The sequence below is a fragment of the Montipora foliosa genome, chromosome 9, assembly GCF_036669935.1.
Source record: "Montipora foliosa isolate CH-2021 chromosome 9, ASM3666993v2, whole genome shotgun sequence".
Classification (NCBI taxonomy): Eukaryota; Metazoa; Cnidaria; class Anthozoa; order Scleractinia; family Acroporidae; genus Montipora; species Montipora foliosa.
The window spans coordinates 40,360,982-40,383,556 of record NC_090877.1 but is presented as its reverse complement, the minus strand read 5'-3'; the positions used below and the strand labels follow the sequence as shown (position 1 = coordinate 40,383,556).

Here is a 22,575-nt window from a genome sequence, read left to right as displayed (position 1 = left end):
GTATGTATGTGGTAACGTGAAGGGATCAGTCCGCGAACAGTTCCAGTTTCAAGTCCCATGCACCGATACAATGGAAAGTGAGGCCCAGAAATGGTTTAGGTATGGTATCGAGGCGATTTTTATTGAGTTCTCAGTTCCTCGTTTTCCAGAAAGATTGAATGATCCTTCTTGTTAATCTTGCTCATCCAATCAAACTGTTGGTGTTTTAAGATTCACGATAATTGTAAAATTCGGGGCAAGTTAAGAATAAATGATAATCAGAAATCGTAGGGGATAAAGGACTAGAGCTGACGTCGCTTCTAACGCGTCACAAAAGCCATTCAGAGGCTCTTTACTGAAATACGTTTACTTACGTGTTTCAAAGTAAAACCAAGATGTTTAGGTCCCGTATATAATGACATTGAAGAGCTTATCCGGTTGAGATTATTTCTTTTTTTTTATTGCTAAATTAGCATGATCTGTGAGAACAAAAGAAGCGGATGTTATGAGCTCGATCAAACTTGTCTCCAGTTCCGCTCTCGTGAATATTTCATTTCCTTAAAGTGGTGTCTAAAGAACGTGCAATATCTCCGGTGAAGATTAAATTTCTTTTTTAAACCACAGCCTTCTCTCAATATTAGCCGGCTGATATTTGGATTTAAAAATTGGAAATAATTGAGGAATTGTGAATTAAGTCGGCAAAGTTTTATAAAAAGTCCCATTACACTTACTAATCGAATAGATTTACTCTATTTTCAGTTTGTTGTATGAAAAATATCTCGCAGTTTACTTACCCAATCGGTAAGGAAATTCAACCTGTTTGGTTTTGGATCTGTAACTGTTTCGTTTTTCGTTATTATTGAATTACTAGAGTTTTTCTTTTTTGTTATTCAGAATTATCAAAGAAAAACGCGACAAGCTTCAGAGGTGAGTATTTAATGATTTTTCGTTTCACACACCTGCTCGACGTGCCGAATCATATGTCAAATGGAACTCATTAATAAACGGACAATCTCTCACAATCCATATTAATGGTGAAATGTCATTGGTTGAATTCTATGCCGATACTAAGATCAAAAGATTGTCAATCAAATCATATGTTAATTTCATCTCAGCATAAAACAAGAAAATTTATTCAAGCTCAAATTGCAAAAATAGAAGAAAAGAAAACATTAGTAAACGGAATCTTTAAGCTGTATTGGGAGGTGGCTGGAGCAGACAATTCCCTCAGTTTGTGTTTGCGGTATCAAACCCAGTGTTGAAAGGTAGTATAGAAGTCCTGGTTATTAAGGATGCGAAAGACATAAAAACATCATGCGTTTTGACCTTAAATATTTCATCCTTATTTTGTTTAAGGGCTTCGAAAAGAATCTTCGAAATGGGGCTGGATTGCGGAATGAGATGTATGAAGTTTATGCTTTGCGTCTTTAATCTCGTATTTTGGGTGAGTAAGGTTGCTAACCTTTCGGGATTTTCGCGAGCGACCTCGTTTGTCCGTAACACCGTTTTGCTTTCATTTCCAACCCATACAAAAAAAAAAGATTGAATTCGACTTTTAGTGCGCAGTTTTTGCAGCTTTTAACTGCTCATTAATTTTCTTGGTTGTGACTGTCGTTTTCATCATTAAAAATCAAATTTTCGCTTTGAACTTTTTTTGTAGATAATTTTTCCCTGTTTTCTTAACACGGAAAAAATAAAACCGTGAAGGGTTTTTGGATGACAGACCTCAAAGAGTTACCTTTTTTTTAGTGTTTGTATTTAGCCAAAAGGGAACATTTTTACAGAAATTACTTACGTTCACCTTATATTGCTAGTTTTCATGTCATCTTATTTGACGCATAGACATAATATGTACAATCAGCGAAAAACTGCTCCTGGGAAGAGAGATCTTCCATTTAATGGCGTCTAATCCCACCTCGGGCAAAAAACTTGCAAGATAATCTTCTATATCAAATCAGTGATACTATGTACTTTATTTCTAAATTTGCTAGCTCATATCTCACTGAGAGCTTTATTTGCCAGTTTTAAAAAGTGCCTGTGCTGCCTGGTTACGTTCAAAATTCACTAGAAAAGACAAGTGTGGATCGACACAATCCGCCATATTTGTTAAGCCTCTGTAGTTTTCCTTTCAGAAAAAAACATATGTCTTTACTTCCGGACACGAATATAATTTTCCTGTAATATTTGGCAGCTCAAGAATACTTTTATGTCACTTTCTTTCAAATCATAGTTTTATTACAAAAAGGTAATAAGTGAGTTCGAGGCAGCTACTTTTTTCGCTTTTGGTCCCTGGAACAAGAGAAAAGAGACGCGTCGAGTGTTTGTGATCTCTTCTGTCGGTGTTTTCAAACTGAATGCTAACTGAGCGCGAGAACTAAATGAGGGCCGAAAAACACCACAAAGAAATTAAATCCTTAACCCATTGGAGGAAGAACTTTGATAGTAGACCCCAAAGATTAACCAAGGTTATGCGGGCACTAAGAAAAAAAAATTGGTACATGTGAATTAATAAGCAGCCACGACTGTAACCCTTATCAGAAGTCCTAGTTAATTAACGTCAGGGTTACCACGGTACCAAGAAAATTTTACAAAAATCTCAACTTTAAACAAACTGCTTTTTAGGTCCTAATCGAGCGGGTTGAAAGTGTCGCTCACTTGGCAGTCTATCCAGTTAAGGTTGTCTTTCAGGCTTTTGTCTAGAATTCTTTTTTTTTTTTTTCGCTTCTGCTATCTTTTCAAGAGCACCTCGCCTCGCCAACAACCCCAAAATAATTCTTTCTTAAATCCTTTCTTCTCTTTTTCATTGCCGAATTTTATCAATTTTATGTTATGAAGAACATAACTATATTTTAACAATAATGATCTTATGATAGCCAAGTGTATTTGATTGCATAGTCACATATCTTTGCCTAGTTGTTGAGAAATTAACTAGATCGTGATGGCAAAAATCGATCACAGACATGACTGATATATTTGTCATCTATTTTGACCTCAATGTCATGGACTCGCTTTTCCTCTCGGTGATGTAGTCACTTTGCGAGTTTTCTATCTTGATCGATTTTTTGGGGTAAAGACATCTCAATTCAACTACGCAAATAATCAATACTCCCTCAAAATTCATATATAAAAAAACTGATAATAATGCTTTCGAAAACTCTTCTGTTCAGTAAAGTGAGATTAATTTTCATCTTCGTAAGTTGCAAACGTAAGCTGGTATCGTCAAGTCGTTACGATTAGTTATCATTCGGGCTTGTGTTGTAATTCGTTTCAGCGTTGTCAAGTCTTTTTTGCGCATGTATTCTATACCTAAGATATTTTTGAACGAGCTTCTTCCATCCAGTACCTCGTGCAAGATTACACAAAAAAATCAAAACAATTTCGTTCTGTTTTTTATTCAGAAAATGTGATTTTTTTTTCCATTTCGTGTCATGGCCAGAGTGGGGAGTAGCGAGCGAGCGAGCGAGCAAGTCACAACTGTTTCAACTGTTTTCTCTGATTGTCTGTGTCACGAGTTTTTTTAAAGCCAATCACCGAGCAGGCCAAAACCAAAGCTATTACAAAATTGCTCTCGACGCGATTTAACGCAGCTCTGAGAGGTTCTCTTTGTCTCTTTTTCTAATGTTTTGTTGCTTCCAGGCCGCAGGTATTGCAGTGATGGCCGTGGGGATCTTTGCGCGAGTGAGCGCCAGCAATTACTCGGCATTGATGGAGGAGGGAGGATTTAAGACAGCAGCAAACATCTTGATAGCCGCGGGGGCCCTGGTAATGATCATTGGTGGTATCGGATGCTGCGGTGCGATGAAGGAGAAAAAATGGCTTCTTCTCTTAGTAAGTTATGGAAAACACATGACAGACGCGCTTGTAATGCGTCTTTGTCTATAATGCGGTTAGTTGAAAGTAAAACAAAAAATAATGCTCAATGACTGGAAGAATAAAGTTGATCACCCAGGCGTTCGCTGCGTGCAATAACAATTTTTCCAGCCGGAAAACGATCGTTTGAAGGAGATTCTTTTGGCGGGAGGAACAATGAGATAAAACGAAAGAAAAATAATGAAATTGTGATCAATTTACACTGTTAGTTACTCCTTACCTCTGGTTTCTTAAGTGTAGAGTTTAGTCGTGTTCACACTCACCGTTGACTATGATCAACTGAAGTATAAATCAGGCGATCATACTCCATTCAATTTTATTCAATTATGGTTCAGTTCGCATCTGCGAAACCTCAAATACAATAGGCAGGGTAACGAAATGGTGCCGTATCGTGTGGCTGCCACGATTATCATTGGTTCAGGCGAGAAGAGAACCAAGGATAGCTTTCGAGAATAGAGAAGACAAATCCAAATCTTCGCTCCATAAAGCGATTAGAAGTTTCGCGTGTTCTCCATTCTCTTCAATTACGCACGGTAATTAGCCTTTGTTAGGTTGTTTGAAGTAATTATAATCCAATTATAATAAGGGACTGTAATCCTTTTCATGTCTAATTCGATCATAGGCGAGGCCTTAAGTGAACACGGCTTAAGCTAAGAGGTTTAGTAGGAGGAAAACTTGACGGGCCCGTTCCGTTCGAAGAACTTGTGAAGAGAGCAAATTAAACCAAGAGTACGGGTTCCCTGTAGACATCTCTGGGGGTTTCTACCACCAATAAGGACACCAAAGACAAGTTCTCACTTTCAAGGGTGAAAGGGAATGCCGCTTTTTGTAAAGTTAAAAGAGTTATTTAAACATAAACGTAGTCTAGATCTAAATGTACTGTGCGTGACAACCGCTTCTAATAAGGGTGTCCGCTCAATCGACATCATACTGGTGCCGGGAGAAAACGAGCTGCTCATGTAAGGGAGTTTTTACACCCAGGTATTTGACCCCAGCTCATAGACAAGATGTAGAAGATGGTAATGGCTTATATTATTAAAAACTAGATCATTAGATAATGCAATTTTGAGTTTTGATTGGCTTGGCCATTAAGGTATTTGTGAGCTATTATACTATGCTCTACAAATATCAGTGATTATTATACATCAGACTCACTATGAAAAATCTGATTGGTCGAGAGCATTCAATCAATTCACAATAGCCACTAAAATCCGTCACGTTCTCGTGTTTTAAACCCCGATAAAACACTCCTCATTAGTGTTTTTCATATAAAGAATACCAATCAGGCATAACTTGTTTTTCTTGTATGCTAATATTCTTCTTTCATAATTTTAACCGTTGTTCTGGGTCCAGAGGGACACGCTTTTTGTGGAATGTTTTTGAAGCTGTTCAAAAAACTCGCATCGCGTGTTTTACCCCGATAAAAACACTGCTGCTCGTTTTTTAAACATTACGTTTCTCACTGTTTTAGTATATACTAAAACAACTATTCCCCTCAGTGTCCCCTTGCTAGTAGTGGATATTTGCCTCCGACCTTGCTTCGCGGCTCGGTAAATATCCACCACTAGCCACCTCCACCTCGGGGAATAAATGTTAACGGTGGGAATCATTTGTTTTTACAAAAAAAGTAGGGAAAAATTTATCCATGATTTGTGGGTGTTTTTAATCAAACAATTATTCCGTTTCTGTGAATTTAGTATGCCTTCCTAGTGATGATGATTTTCATTTTGGAAATCGCTTCTGGAATCATGGCCTATTCTCAGAGAGATAAGGTAGGAATAAACAGGAGTGTTTCATGTAGTCTGCCAGATAATGGTAATCACTTTGTGTAAGTCTCAAGTGCATATAACCGATAAGGGCTGGTTTACACATACGACGCAAAGCATAAGCATAAGCAGCCTACGCAGGCGCATTAACTTGTTGTTAATTAGTGTCTTTTGTTCTAATGAAAGGTACCAATTACCAAAACGCTACTGCGTCTGCGTATGTTGCTTGTGCTTATGCTTGCGTCGTATGTGTAAACCAGCCTTAACAGAAGCACGTGACCTTGAAGCGTGCAACTTGCAACTCTTTTCCTTGAAACAACGCTAGGGATTTTAAGACACTCATTTTATGCCCAAATATGGACAAAAATAACATCGAAGCTGGACGCGCGGGAAAATGCGCGAGCTGCGTTACATCCAGGCAAATGAGGAAATTTTTAAATAAAAAAAAACCCCAGCTCTGAACCAGAGTAAAACGCGTCAAAGTCATGAGCTTCTGCCGATAACAAGTGCTCTACTGATTAGCTGGAAAAACTGCAAATTAAAGTAGGCTGGTTTGGTCTCTGATGAGAGAGAAAAAAACCGGAGTACCCGTGGAAAAATCACTCGGAACAGAGTAGAAAAGCAACTAACGCAAAGCAACCCATATGTGACGCTGATTTCGGGAGCAGAATCCAGGCCACATCGGTGAGAGGCGGAGGCTCTCACCAACGTACAAATCCTGTTCTTCAAATTAACCTTCAATAGGCCACTCAAAAGAATGTCGGACAGGTGTAGACAAATTCCCCATTTTAATGAACAAGTGTGACGTCGAAGGATGTCGTTAATGTAACCTGGCCTCACTGCTTAAGATGTCACGTGGCTGCTAAAAAGTCCAAGGACTGCAACCAGGTCGTGACAAGATTTTATGGAGAATATCCCGTAAAAAACGAGGGACAGCAAGTATCAAAAGTTCTTACATTTCATCAGTTGTCACCGTTACTTGTCCCATTTTAGAAGTGGCTCGAAATCTTGATCCGTTTCTGACAACACGGTGCAGATGTTCTTTTGTCCAAACTGTTCCTAGTAACTAACTAACCTCCGTTGTTTTAGGTGATTGGTAAGATAGAAAATACTGTGAACAAGACAATCACACTTGACTACGGAGAGAAGGACAAGGCGAAGCTTACAGAGGCAGTCGATAACGTGCAGAAAGAGGTACGTGCTGAATAGAAGGGGTCTTGGTATGACTACATAAAATGGAATCTGACAACAGTTTATGCATGGCTGAGGGTTGCGTGCAGACATAAGATCCAAGGATCTGGTGACGACAAACAACTCACAGGAGTTCTTTTGATCTCTCAGCATTAGTCCCAGAATGCAACACTGGCGGGTAGATGACATAATCTGCAAGAAAACTGAGCCCTTTTTTAACAAATAGAAACAAAATTTCGATACTCCCATCCCAAAATCGCGCCCAAACAAGGGCAAGATAGCGAGGGAAGGCCGGCCAACGTCAACCCTGGCTCTCATAAGGGAGGAAAGAGCGAGAGCCTGGGTTCAAAGTTGAGAGACGTCTTTTACCTTATGTATGCAAACATCAGAACACCCGCAAACCTGTTTGAATAAATCTTTTGCATATGAACTGAGGTTACGAACGTTTTTCATGTTCGAAAGATATCCTCAGTAAAGAAGCCAACTTAATCAACATTACAACCATACACTATGCCTCTGGATCGGTCATTTGCGAGTTTTACTAGACTGAATAAGTGAATAATGAACACCAAGCACAATTAATTTTAATCTAAGATGTCATTTCGATGCTAGCTTTCGTCAAAACTTATTCGAAACCAATATCGTTACCGCGGCATCAGTCTGCTATTCTCTATTTTCTGAAATTCCATTATACACCTCTTTTATTTCCTGAGGAAGCGGGTCGCTGCTCCTTTTGGAGTTGAACTTGGGGGAGGAAGTCGAACAAAAACTCTTTTTCCATCAGGCACATCAAGATCTCTAGAGTTCATGTCATAATACTGGTTTCTCCTAAGATAAGCTATGATTCTGTCAAAGTTCTTCCTTGTCTCAACTGATCTTTTAATGAGCTCTCTGGCATATGAGGACTGGGAGAGAGGTGCTGGAGGCGAATCGGAGGAGAGTACTTCAGGAGGAGCATGTCTTCCAAACACCAGGAAGAAGGGAGTCACGTGATCTGTTCCAGGTATTGAAGAGGTGTTTTGGGCATAAGTTGCAGGTTGTAAAAAGTCTTCCCACAAATGTTGATTCTTTTCACAGTAAATGCCAAGTGCAAAATTTAGCCATCTGTGCACTCTTGCAGTGGAATTGTTCAGGCGAGGGCGGTAACTGGTGGTAAAAACATGTTCTATGGATAGTAACTTTGTCATTTCCTGAAGCACCGCATTTATCCATTCACCACCTTGATCACTTTAAAGGACGACAGGGAAACCAAATTCCAAAAACAATTGATCATACAAGGCACGGGCAGCGGTGGTGACACGCTTGTCAGGGACAGGTATTGCTCTAAGAAAGTTTGAATATGGGCAGACTGCTGTCAAAACCCACTTGTCTCCATTAGGAGTAACTGGAAGTTCCCCGACATAATCAATTCTCAACATGTGAAATGAATGTTTGTTAAGTGTAAGTTGCATAGGACCATGGTGCTGATCACTGGTTTTGAAGCGAATGCATGCTGGACATCTGCGTACCCAGTTCCTGACATGTTTTGACATATTTCTCGAGTAAAAATCCGTTGCCAAAGATAGATATGTAGCTTCTTTGCCTCTATGCATAGCTACTGGCGAGTCGTGATAATCTCGTAACAGGTGTCGACGCAACTCAATGTCATCTAGTGCCACATAGCGATAGTGGTTAGGATCAGCCATGAATTCATCACGGTACATGCGGACTCCATCCATAACTGCAGCACGCTTTGAGAAGTGCTGAGCCCATTGTAAATGTCTATTTGGCACATCTGGTAATTTTGATTTATCGCCATTGGATGATAAAAATTTGAAGGAAAGGCTGCTCCAGTAATCTTGTTGCTGCCTTTTTGCAAACTCTGAAGGGCAAAGGTTAAGTCCTGCAAGAACATGTAAGTAATCATTTTCACTGGTCTCAACAGAAGCTTCCTTCAACTGGCGTTGATGCGGCAGGATGAACCGTCGGATGAGTCAGCCGGCAAACATGGCGCAGGAAAGCAAAATGTCCATTGAGAGTTTCGGATACCAAGGTGGGAGTGTGATGTGGGACATCAGCAGACATTACAACTACGAGAAAAGATATAACACCATTTTCTGGACCATAAGAATCTTCAGAATTGGGTAAGTCAGACACAGGCTGTCGACGGTGGGCGATGTTCAAGTCGAATTCTGCCATCGAAATGCACCAACGTGCTAGTTTTGCTTGCTGAGGTGCCAAAGAGGAAAGCCGTTTCAAGTTCGTGTGATCAGTGACAACTTAAATACGCCGACCAAGAATGTAAGGACGAAAATATTCCTGGCCCCACTTCACAGCAAATAGTTCTTGCTGCAAGGTGTGCCATCGCGACTCGCCAGGACTAAAGACTCTTGAGGCAAACCTGACAGGTCGGAGCTAGTCGTCTTTCCACTGTGCTAACATTGCACCACAACCTAGCTTACTAGTATCAACATAGAGCTCAAAGGGAGAACTTCCAGTCGGGATGATACAACAGTAACTTTAAGTTTTAAGTCCTTGAATTCCTTGGTATGAAAGGGTGTCCACGTGAGGGCCGTGTCCTTCTTTAAGAGCTGACGGAGATAAAAGGTTCTGGAAGGCATGTTTGGTATGTAGTCACGAAAGCAGTTGCAGAGTCCCAAGAATCTCTTGAGGCCAGTAACATAAGAAGGTGGTTGCACGTTGGCAATAGCTTCGATACCCTTCATGGTAGGTTTTCGACCATGTTCAGTGATGGTGTGTCCCAACACTTGGAGTTCCCGTGCAAAGAAGGTACATTCTGAAGGCTTGAACTGAATGCTAGCTTGTACAGATCGTGCAAACAACAGTTCATAAGAGTGAAGTGCATCACGATGTGTGTGTGTGTATGACCATATGATAATGTCATCAACATACACTGTCAACCACTGATGTAGATAGTTAGCAAAAACTGTGTTGAGGATTCTTTGGAATGTGTTCGGTGCTATTTTTAACCCAAAAATTCATTAAGTCCCACATGAGTACAAAAGACACTTCTATGGCGATCTTGTGTGCTGAGAGGAATCTGCCAATATTCACTTGCAAGATCACAATGGGCAAACACTTTCCCCAGAGAAATTGATTCAAGAACACTAGCAATTGATGGAATGGGAAAGCCATCACCACGAATTACACTGTTGAGGCTTCTGTAGTCAAAAACAAAGCGTTGGGCTGGGGAAGACCACTTTCCAGCGGGTAACGGACTAGGATACATGGTGCTCTCCATTCAGATTTGCTTGGTTGAATTATCTTCGACTTGAGCATGCGTTGTCATTCATTCTTGATAGCAAGAAGTTCTTCAGGACTCTTACGGTAGGGATGTTTGTAGACTTGCAAGGCATTCTCAGTGTCAATGTGACGCTGAAACCTTGATCTCACTCGAGGAATGACCAGGAAGTAAGAATGCAGTGGGATACTTGGACGTGCGCATATTTCGGTGCATCAAGGGCCAGTGCTTTAATCTGTTTAATAAGAGCTTGGTGATACTCCTCTGAGTAGAGATCCAGTGTTGTAGTTGTGCGGGGCACAAATTCACTGTCATGCTCATTGAACTCGCTAATGTTTTCAGTAAAGGGTGACAGAACTGAGGAATCAAGTCCTGAAGCTGTCAGTTCTTTCTCCTGTTCTGAAACCTTCCAAGTTTGAATTGAAGGAATGACTGATGGAGGTTGCACAGAGGGGGAAGCTGACAATGCTTGTTGTCCATTTGCATCAGTCATCCAGCTATCAGTCAGAAGAGTTGCTGCATTCTCTGCAGCATCTTGATAAACCTGAGTGTCTTCTCTTTGCATTGGTCGAAGATGACCGAGAATAATGTTTTTCGGGATGTCTGTTTGTTTCTGTTTGCATTTAATAGCAAGGGTTGTGATGTAGATTTACTGAGGATCTGAGATATGCTGAGCAAAATTGGATTCTGGAGAAGGTGATGGAATGTTATAGACTGATGCATGATGACTGACTTGGCACGGATAACTTGATCTGCAGCAGCAGTCATGTGGAATGGGCCACTTAAAACTTTAACTCCAGGTTGTATTTCTTGACCATCAACCCATAAACCTGAGGATGAAAGGGCCATGAGTGATGTACCCAGGGTGAGGCATACGGACACAAAGTTTAATCCACGATTTAATTTGGAATTTCCTGGAGAGTGACCTGGGGATGGAGTACCTGTAAGCAGGCTGGTAATGCTAGCATGGGTTTCACTGCTTTGACCATTTGCTTCTGTAAGAGGATTCTGAAGGGCACAGGAATTCTCTGGACCTCTATTATTTCTGCAGGTGAAAAACTTCCGATACCTCTGGACAGTTGTCGTTCTCTCTCACTTGTCAGTCGTCCCCATGCTGATCTTGTTGCATCTAAATGTCCCCAGATAAAGTATCAGTTACTTGGGAAACCAGTTGCAGTTTCTGTTTCTGATTCTCAGTCCCAGTTGCAGGATGTAGGTACCATGGAAATTCCAATTCAGTAGAGTAATGGCAAAGAAACCACGTTCCAAATGCTTGTAATTCCTGGTCTTTCCTGGCCCATCCTATTTGGCGAAAATCATTTACATGTTACTCAGGCTTAAATGGTTCATGCTGGACCTACAATCTCGGTCATAAATAGTTGTAACACTTCGCTTGAACAGCAAGTGAAGCGCATCAAGGCTGTTAATAACGTACCCCTCCTCCTCCCTCCAATCAATGTTGCATTTACCGGTTGGTTTTTGCACTCCAACCCATAAACATCAACATTGAAGGGGGAGAGGGGGCAAATTGCCGTCTGTGTTACAACATTTGTGACCGAGACTGTATTTATTAGGAATAATTGTTTTCAGCGCCGTAAGTGATGTGACGATTGCTGAAGTTATCGTGGTAGGCTTGTGAGCAATGTTAGTTGCCGCTAAATAGAATTTTGGCGATAGTATTAACGGTTTTGTAGTAAACTATAAAGTATGTAGACTCGTTTGGTGATATACAGATTTTCCGTGTTTTCTGCTGTGTTTTTGTATTTGTTTGCACAAGCAATTAAAGAAAATCGACACTAGTGATATTTTGAGAGACTGATGTGTTCATCAGAAAAGAATCACCACAAAGTGAAAGTAGGCCATTAGCTGTAAAGGAAGGTTTCAAAAGGTTCCAAAGGCAAGTTGTATATCCTGATAACTACTGATAAATAAGGCTACCAGTTAAAATAATAAAGGAAGACTGCGTTAGTCGGCGCAGTTGGTGCGGTAGGCGAAAGGGCTGTGCCACTTGGAACATTGAATTCCCGTCAAGCGCGAGTCGCGTATTTTATAACCGATTAGTCCAAATCTAATTGAAAAAAAGAAGAGAAAAATACCGCATCTTGCATTTGAAAGGGCCACCGAATTGAGGTACAACGTTTCTTTTAAGTCTTCTTACATATATGTATAGCTCATTTTGCAACCCGGCAAGTACAACCTTCGCAGGGTAGGTACAACAGCGGCGGAAGTCGTATTTCTAAATTACTTCAGATGAACAGCAAATATCGTCTTATGGCATGGTTTGGTGTTACTATTGGAAGGCCATTAGGTTCAGCTGCGAGCACCCAAGGCCATTTACATATGCGGGTTTTCAGTTTAAAGGAGATACGCCTATGACACTCCCTCCTATCTTCTGTACCGCTGAGGGGGAGCTTTCCTTTGTCTGGATGAAAGAGACTGGAATGATGCAAGTTCGTTTGAGTGTTGTTTTCCTGAACTAGTCTATCCCCAGTCCTAAACTCTGTTCCTATTTTGGTTACACGGGATTTTGGTGTACCGTTGACGGATCACCATCATTTTCATCTTAATTTTGGCGTTGTGTTTTGAAAAAACTAGGAAGTTTAATCGTTCTAAACTAGTAGTAATCACTATGTGTAAGCACAATTAGTAGAAATCACGACAGCGCATTTCTTAGGCTTATTTGCAACGGTACACCATGGTGATCCGTTCATTGCTAAATAATTTCAGTAGACTGTAATTAATTTACTGACAACGGATCACCATGGTGTACCGTTGAGATTTTGAAGAAAAAAAAGGCCAATAGCTTGAACATCTCGCTATTGTTAAGTTGTGTTCTAGTGCTTATTTTCTAGTAAACAATTAGGCAAAGAAGACCGATTTAAAGGGAGCGTGAATAATTTTGGAAGAAACGGTGACGGTGTACCGTGATCCCAATGGTGATGTTCATTGTTTGCACAAAAGTAATTTTCTACAAATCAATGGGTGGAGTCCTTCATCTAAGGAAATATACCATTAAATATAAGTTTTTCTTTGCAGAGCTATAATTCAATACCTATTAAAAGGCAAAACAACAAGACAATTGATTGTTAAGTAAAAAATAGAAGACAAATCGTTGAAAATAGTACTTGCAACCTTACGATGAAACCAACAACCTTTTTTCTACCTACTCCACCGGTGTAAGAATGTGTTTACACACCAAAAGGAAAACATTTACTGTTGTACGCTATGGAGCTGAAAACGAGTTAAGGTAATAAATAATACTTGGTACCACCACCCCTCGTTCGGGTCATTATGCACAGTGTCTATTCTTTTACAGGTAAAAGTCCCGTCTCTTTTTCGCAGGAACCTGAGACCGCAAATGAGGTGCCTTCTCAGTGTGTTACTTACAGTAGCTTGAACTTACGCCCTCTTTTTGACGAATTTTTTAAACACGCGGGAGTGTTCCTATTTCTTTTGGAAATTCTTTCAACCGTTGCTGTTGAAATATCACAAAATTCAGCAACTTTACTATGGAAAAGTCCTTCAATTTAACGTGGCGTCAGTAAAAAGCTCTTGGCCGTGTGACGTTTAATATCGAAACAGGGTTCAATTAAAGGCCATTACGCTTGTGCAGCTTTTCGCTCGTAAATCTACAAGATATCTTTCCCTTTTAGCAACAAGTCAACTCTTTCTATCAATTTTATAAGTAGCTAAACATGCTTCGACATATTTTCATAACGAAAGTCCCATGAAAGCGAACGTTACAGAATATATTGGTTATGGCGCTTTTTGTTATCTGAATTGCGTCATTCAACACCCAGACAATCTCGGTCATAAATAGTTGTAACACTTCGCTTGAACAGCAAGTGAAGCGCATCAAGGCTGTTAATAACGTACCCCTCCTCCTCCCTCCAATCAATGTTGCATTTACCGGTTGGTTTTTGCACTCCAACCCATAAACATCAACATTGAAGGGGGAGAGGGGGCAAATTGCCGTCTGTGTTACAACATTTGTGACCGAGACTGTATTTATTAGGAATAATTGTTTTCAGCGCCGTAAGTGATGTGACGATTGCTGAAGTTATCGTGGTAGGCTTGTGAGCAATGTTAGTTGCCGCTAAATAGAATTTTGGCGATAGTATTAACGGTTTTGTAGTAAACTATAAAGTATGTAGACTCGTTTGGTGATATACAGATTTTCCGTGTTTTCTGCTGTGTTTTTGTATTTGTTTGCACAAGCAATTAAAGAAAATCGACACTAGTGATATTTTGAGAGACTGATGTGTTCATCAGAAAAGAATCACCACAAAGTGAAAGTAGGCCATTAGCTGTAAAGGAAGGTTTCAAAAGGTTCCAAAGGCAAGTTGTATATCCTGATAACTACTGATAAATAAGGCTACCAGTTAAAATAATAAAGGAAGACTGCGTTAGTCGGCGCAGTTGGTGCGGTAGGCGAAAGGGCTGTGCCACTTGGAACATTGAATTCCCGTCAAGCGCGAGTCGCGTATTTTATAACCGATTAGTCCAAATCTAATTGAAAAAAAGAAGAGAAAAATACCGCATCTTGCATTTGAAAGGGCCACCGAATTGAGGTACAACGTTTCTTTTAAGTCTTCTTACATATATGTATAGCTCATTTTGCAACCCGGCAAGTACAACCTTCGCAGGGTAGGTACAACAGCGGCGGAAGTCGTATTTCTAAATTACTTCAGATGAACAGCAAATATCGTCTTATGGCATGGTTTGGTGTTACTATTGGAAGGCCATTAGGTTCAGCTGCGAGCACCCAAGGCCATTTACATATGCGGGTTTTCAGTTTAAAGGAGATACGCCTATGACACTCCCTCCTATCTTCTGTACCGCTGAGGGGGAGCTTTCCTTTGTCTGGATGAAAGAGACTGGAATGATGCAAGTTCGTTTGAGTGTTGTTTTCCTGAACTAGTCTATCCCCAGTCCTAAACTCTGTTCCTATTTTGGTTACACGGGATTTTGGTGTACCGTTGACGGATCACCATCATTTTCATCTTAATTTTGGCGTTGTGTTTTGAAAAAACTAGGAAGTTTAATCGTTCTAAACTAGTAGTAATCACTATGTGTAAGCACAATTAGTAGAAATCACGACAGCGCATTTCTTAGGCTTATTTGCAACGGTACACCATGGTGATCCGTTCATTGCTAAATAATTTCAGTAGACTGTAATTAATTTACTGACAACGGATCACCATGGTGTACCGTTGAGATTTTGAAGAAAAAAAAGGCCAATAGCTTGAACATCTCGCTATTGTTAAGTTGTGTTCTAGTGCTTATTTTCTAGTAAACAATTAGGCAAAGAAGACCGATTTAAAGGGAGCGTGAATAATTTTGGAAGAAACGGTGACGGTGTACCGTGATCCCAATGGTGATGTTCATTGTTTGCACAAAAGTAATTTTCTACAAATCAATGGGTGGAGTCCTTCATCTAAGGAAATATACCATTAAATATAAGTTTTTCTTTGCAGAGCTATAATTCAATACCTATTAAAAGGCAAAACAACAAGACAATTGATTGTTAAGTAAAAAATAGAAGACAAATCGTTGAAAATAGTACTTGCAACCTTACGATGAAACCAACAACCTTTTTTCTACCTACTCCACCGGTGTAAGAATGTGTTTACACACCAAAAGGAAAACATTTACTGTTGTACGCTATGGAGCTGAAAACGAGTTAAGGTAATAAATAATACTTGGTACCACCACCCCTCGTTCGGGTCATTATGCACAGTGTCTATTCTTTTACAGGTAAAAGTCCCGTCTCTTTTTCGCAGGAACCTGAGACCGCAAATGAGGTGCCTTCTCAGTGTGTTACTTACAGTAGCTTGAACTTACGCCCTCTTTTTGACGAATTTTTTAAACACGCGGGAGTGTTCCTATTTCTTTTGGAAATTCTTTCAACCGTTGCTGTTGAAATATCACAAAATTCAGCAACTTTACTATGGAAAAGTCCTTCAATTTAACGTGGCGTCAGTAAAAAGCTCTTGGCCGTGTGACGTTTAATATCGAAACAGGGTTCAATTAAAGGCCATTACGCTTGTGCAGCTTTTCGCTCGTAAATCTACAAGATATCTTTCCCTTTTAGCAACAAGTCAACTCTTTCTATCAATTTTATAAGTAGCTAAACATGCTTCGACATATTTTCATAACGAAAGTCCCATGAAAGCGAACGTTACAGAATACATTGGTTATGGCGCTTTTTGTTATCTGAATTGCGTCATTCAACACCCAGACAATCTCGGTCATAAATAGTTGTAACACTTCGCTTGAACAGCAAGTGAAGCGCATCAAGGCTGTTAATAACGTACCCCTCCTCCTCCCTCCAATCAATGTTGCATTTACCGGTTGGTTTTTGCACTCCAACCCATAAACATCAACATTGAAGGGGGAGAGGGGGCAAATTGCCGTCTGTGTTACAACATTTGTGACCGAGACTGTATTTATTAGGAATAATTGTTTTCAGCGCCGTAAGTGATGTGACGATTGCTGAAGTTATCGTGGTAGGCTTGTGAGCAATGTTAGTTGCCGCTAAATAGAATTTTGGCGATAGTATTAACGGTTTTGTAGTAAACTATAAAGTATGTAGACTCGTTTGGTGATATACAGATTTTCCGTGTTTTCTGCTGTGTTTTTGTATTTGTTTGCACAAGCAATTAAAGAAAATCGACACTAGTGATATTTTGAGAGACTGATGTGTTCATCAGAAAAGAATCACCACAAAGTGAAAGTAGGCCATTAGCTGTAAAGGAAGGTTTCAAAAGGTTCCAAAGGCAAGTTGTATATCCTGATAACTACTGATAAATAAGGCTACCAGTTAAAATAATAAAGGAAGACTGCGTTAGTCGGCGCAGTTGGTGCGGTAGGCGAAAGGGCTGTGCCACTTGGAACATTGAATTCCCGTCAAGCGCGAGTCGCGTATTTTATAACCGATTAGTCCAAATCTAATTGAAAAAAAGAAGAGAAAAATACCGCATCTTGCATTTGAAAGGGCCACCGAATTGAGGTACAACGTTTCTTTTAAGTCTTCTTACATATATGTATAGCTCATTTTGCAACCCGGCAAGTACAACCTTCGCAGGGTAGGTACAACAGCGGCGGAAGTCGTATTTCTAAATTACTTCAGATGAACAGCAAATATCGTCTTATGGCATGGTTTGGTGTTACTATTGGAAGGCCATTAGGTTCAGCTGCGAGCACCCAAGGCCATTTACATATGCGGGTTTTCAGTTTAAAGGAGATACGCCTATGACACTCCCTCCTATCTTCTGTACCGCTGAGGGGGAGCTTTCCTTTGTCTGGATGAAAGAGACTGGAATGATGCAAGTTCGTTTGAGTGTTGTTTTCCTGAACTAGTCTATCCCCAGTCCTAAACTCTGTTCCTATTTTGGTTACACGGGATTTTGGTGTACCGTTGACGGATCACCATCATTTTCATCTTAATTTTGGCGTTGTGTTTTGAAAAAACTAGGAAGTTTAATCGTTCTAAACTAGTAGTAATCACTATGTGTAAGCACAATTAGTAGAAATCACGACAGCGCATTTCTTAGGCTTATTTGCAACGGTACACCATGGTGATCCGTTCATTGCTAAATAATTTCAGTAGACTGTAATTAATTTACTGACAACGGATCACCATGGTGTACCGTTGAGATTTTGAAGAAAAAAAAGGCCAATAGCTTGAACATCTCGCTATTGTTAAGTTGTGTTCTAGTGCTTATTTTCTAGTAAACAATTAGGCAAAGAAGACCGATTTAAAGGGAGCGTGAATAATTTTGGAAGAAACGGTGACGGTGTACCGTGATCCCAATGGTGATGTTCATTGTTTGCACAAAAGTAATTTTCTACAAATCAATGGGTGGAGTCCTTCATCTAAGGAAATATACCATTAAATATAAGTTTTTCTTTGCAGAGCTATAATTCAATACCTATTAAAAGGCAAAACAACAAGACAATTGATTGTTAAGTAAAAAATAGAAGACAAATCGTTGAAAATAGTACTTGCAACCTTACGATGAAACCAACAACCTTTTTTCTACCTACTCCACCGGTGTAAGAATGTGTTTACACACCAAAAGGAAAACATTTACTGTTGTACGCTATGGAGCTGAAAACGAGTTAAGGTAATAAATAATACTTGGTACCACCACCCCTCGTTCGGGTCATTATGCACAGTGTCTATTCTTTTACAGGTAAAAGTCCCGTCTCTTTTTCGCAGGAACCTGAGACCGCAAATGAGGTGCCTTCTCAGTGTGTTACTTACAGTAGCTTGAACTTACGCCCTCTTTTTGACGAATTTTTTAAACACGCGGGAGTGTTCCTATTTCTTTTGGAAATTCTTTCAACCGTTGCTGTTGAAATATCACAAAATTCAGCAACTTTACTATGGAAAAGTCCTTCAATTTAACGTGGCGTCAGTAAAAAGCTCTTGGCCGTGTGACGTTTAATATCGAAACAGGGTTCAATTAAAGGCCATTACGCTTGTGCAGCTTTTCGCTCGTAAATCTACAAGATATCTTTCCCTTTTAGCAACAAGTCAACTCTTTCTATCAATTTTATAAGTAGCTAAACATGCTTCGACATATTTTCATAACGAAAGTCCCATGAAAGCGAACGTTACAGAATACATTGGTTATGGCGCTTTTTGTTATCTGAATTGCGTCATTCAACACCCAGACAATCTCGGTCATAAATAGTTGTAACACTTCGCTTGAACAGCAAGTGAAGCGCATCAAGGCTGTTAATAACGTACCCCTCCTCCTCCCTCCAATCAATGTTGCATTTACCGGTTGGTTTTTGCACTCCAACCATAAACATCAACATTGAAGGGGGAGAGGGGGCAAATTGCCGTCTGTGTTACAACATTTGTGACCGAGACTGTATTTATTAGGAATAATTGTTTTCAGCGCCGTAAGTGATGTGACGATTGCTGAAGTTATCGTGGTAGGCTTGTGAGCAATGTTAGTTGCCGCTAAATAGAATTTTGGCGATAGTATTAACGGTTTTGTAGTAAACTATAAAGTATGTAGACTCGTTTGGTGATATACAGATTTTCCGTGTTTTCTGCTGTGTTTTTGTATTTGTTTGCACAAGCAATTAAAGAAAATCGACACTAGTGATATTTTGAGAGACTGATGTGTTCATCAGAAAGAATCACCACAAAGTGAAAGTAGGCCATTAGCTGTAAAGGAAGGTTTCAAAAGGTTCCAAAGGCAAGTTGTATATCCTGATAACTACTGATAAATAAGGCTACCAGTTAAAATAATAAAGGAAGACTGCGTTAGTCGGCGCAGTTGGTGCGGTAGGCGAAAGGGCTGTGCCACTTGGAACATTGAATTCCCGTCAAGCGCGAGTCGCGTATTTTATAACCGATTAGTCCAAATCTAATTGAAAAAAAGAAGAGAAAAATACCGCATCTTGCATTTGAAAGGGCCACCGAATTGAGGTACAACGTTTCTTTTAAGTCTTCTTACATATTGTATAGCTCATTTTGCAACCCGGCAAGTACAACCTTCGCAGGGTAGGTACAACAGCGGCGGAAGTCGTATTTCTAAATTACTTCAGATGAACAGCAAATATCGTCTTATGGCATGGTTTGGTGTTACTATTGGAAGGCCATTAGGTTCAGCTGCGAGCACCCAAGGCCATTTACATATGCGGGTTTTCAGTTTAAAGGAGATACGCCTATGACACTCCCTCCTATCTTCTGTACCGCTGAGGGGGAGCTTTCCTTTGTCTGGATGAAAGAGACTGGAATGATGCAAGTTCGTTTGAGTGTTGTTTTCCTGAACTAGTCTATCCCCAGTCCTAAACTCTGTTCCTATTTTGGTTACACGGGATTTTGGTGTACCGTTGACGGATCACCATCATTTTCATCTTAATTTTGGCGTTGTGTTTTGAAAAAACTAGGAAGTTTAATCGTTCTAAACTAGTAGTAATCACTATGTGTAAGCACAATTAGTAGAAATCACGACAGCGCATTTCTTAGGCTTATTTGCAACGGTACACCATGGTGATCCGTTCATTGCTAAATAATTTCAGTAGACTGTAATTAATTTACTGACAACGGATCACCATGGTGTACCGTTGAGATTTTGAAGAAAAAAAGGCCAATAGCTTGAACATCTCGCTATTGTTAAGTTGTGTTCTAGTGCTTATTTTCTAGTAAACAATTAGGCAAAGAAGACCGATTTAAAGGGAGCGTGAATAATTTTGGAAGAAACGGTGACGGTGTACCGTGATCCCAATGGTGATGTTCATTGTTTGCACAAAAGTAATTTTCTACAAATCAATGGGTGGAGTCCTTCATCTAAGGAAATATACCATTAAATATAAGTTTTTCTTTGCAGAGCTATAATTCAATACCTATTAAAAGGCAAAACAACAAGACAATTGATTGTTAAGTAAAAAATAGAAGACAAATCGTTGAAAATAGTACTTGCAACCTTACGATGAAACCAACAACCTTTTTTCTACCTACTCCACCGGTGTAAGAATGTGTTTACACACCAAAAGGAAAACATTTACTGTTGTACGCTATGGAGCTGAAAACGAGTTAAGGTAATAAATAATACTTGGTACCACCACCCCTCGTTCGGGTCATTATGCACAGTGTCTATTCTTTTACAGGTAAAAGTCCCGTCTCTTTTTCGCAGGAACCTGAGACCGCAAATGAGGTGCCTTCTCAGTGTGTTACTTACAGTAGCTTGAACTTACGCCCTCTTTTTGACGAATTTTTTAAACACGCGGGAGTGTTCCTATTTCTTTTGGAAATTCTTTCAACCGTTGCTGTTGAAATATCACAAAATTCAGCAACTTTACTATGGAAAAGTCCTTCAATTTAACGTGGCGTCAGTAAAAAGCTCTTGGCCGTGTGACGTTTAATATCGAAACAGGGTTCAATTAAAGGCCATTACGCTTGTGCAGCTTTTCGCTCGTAAATCTACAAGATATCTTTCCCTTTTAGCAACAAGTCAACTCTTTCTATCAATTTTATAAGTAGCTAAACATGCTTCGACATATTTTCATAACGAAAGTCCCATGAAAGCGAACGTTACAGAATACATTGGTTATGGCGCTTTTTGTTATCTGAATTGCGTCATTCAACACCCAGACAATCTCGGTCATAAATAGTTGTAACACTTCGCTTGAACAGCAAGTGAAGCGCATCAAGGCTGTTAATAACGTACCCCTCCTCCTCCCTCCAATCAATGTTGCATTTACCGGTTGGTTTTTGCACTCCAACCCATAAACATCAACATTGAAGGGGGAGAGGGGGCAAATTGCCGTCTGTGTTACAACATTTGTGACCGAGACTGTATTTATTAGGAATAATTGTTTTCAGCGCCGTAAGTGATGTGACGATTGCTGAAGTTATCGTGGTAGGCTTGTGAGCAATGTTAGTTGCCGCTAAATAGAATTTTGGCGATAGTATTAACGGTTTTGTAGTAAACTATAAAGTATGTAGACTCGTTTGGTGATATACAGATTTTCCGTGTTTTCTGCTGTGTTTTTGTATTTGTTTGCACAAGCAATTAAAGAAATCGACACTAGTGATATTTGAGAGACTGATGTGTTCATCAGAAAAGAATCACCACAAAGTGAAAGTAGGCCATTAGCTGTAAAGGAAGGTTTCAAAAGGTTCCAAAGGCAAGTTGTATATCCTGATAACTACTGATAATAAGGCTACCAGTTAAAATAATAAAGGAAGACTGCGTTAGTCGGCGCAGTTGGTGCGGTAGGCGAAAGGGCTGTGCCACTTGGAACATTGAATTCCCGTCAAGCGCGAGTCGCGTATTTTATAACCGATTAGTCCAAATCTAATTGAAAAAAAGAAGAGAAAAATACCGCATCTTGCATTTGAAAGGGCCACCGAATTGAGGTACAACGTTTCTTTTAAGTCTTCTTACATATATGTATAGCTCATTTTGCAACCCGGCAAGTACAACCTTCGCAGGGTAGGTACAACAGCGGCGGAAGTCGTATTTCTAAATTACTTCAGATGAACAGCAAATATCGTCTTATGGCATGGTTTGGTGTTACTATTGGAAGGCCATTAGGTTCAGCTGCGAGCACCCAAGGCCATTTACATATGCGGGTTTTCAGTTTAAAGGAGATACGCCTATGACACTCCCTCCTATCTTCTGTACCGCTGAGGGGGAGCTTTCCTTTGTCTGGATGAAAGAGACTGGAATGATGCAAGTTCGTTTGAGTGTTGTTTTCCTGAACTAGTCTATCCCCAGTCCTAAACTCTGTTCCTATTTGGTTACACGGGATTTTGGTGTACCGTTGACGGATCACCATCATTTTCATCTTAATTTTGGCGTTGTGTTTTGAAAAAACTAGGAAGTTTAATCGTTCTAAACTAGTAGTAATCACTATGTGTAAGCACAATTAGTAGAAATCACGACAGCGCATTTCTTAGGCTTATTTGCAACGGTACACCATGGTGATCCGTTCATTGCTAAATAATTTCAGTAGACTGTAATTAATTTACTGACAACGGATCACCATGGTGTACCG

At 40.0% G+C, this 22,575-nt stretch overlaps 1 protein-coding gene and 1 long non-coding RNA gene across 2 annotated transcripts in view; both read left to right on the top strand.

The window, feature by feature from the left end:
- LOC137970509 (uncharacterized) overlaps nt 1–907 on the top strand; it is a 4,626-nt gene extending 3,719 nt beyond the window's left edge. The window contains exons 1-3 of the long non-coding RNA XR_011116823.1: nt 1–99; nt 739–780; nt 874–907. The exon at nt 1–99 is cut by the window's left edge and continues 3,719 nt beyond it. This is a non-coding gene — a long non-coding RNA (uncharacterized lncRNA). The remainder of the gene's footprint in view (nt 100–738; nt 781–873) is intronic.
- Nucleotides 908–1,107: 200 nt separating this feature from the next.
- Nucleotides 1,108–22,575, top strand: part of LOC137971326 (CD151 antigen-like) — a 47,331-nt gene continuing 25,863 nt past the window's right edge. Inside the window, exons 1-5 of the mRNA XM_068818152.1 lie at nt 1,108–1,244; nt 1,336–1,423; nt 3,616–3,807; nt 5,547–5,621; nt 6,705–6,809. Coding sequence (XP_068674253.1) covers nt 1,358–1,423; nt 3,616–3,807; nt 5,547–5,621; nt 6,705–6,809 — 438 coding nt within the window. The 5' untranslated portion in view covers nt 1,108–1,244; nt 1,336–1,357. The remainder of the gene's footprint in view (nt 1,245–1,335; nt 1,424–3,615; nt 3,808–5,546; nt 5,622–6,704; nt 6,810–22,575) is intronic.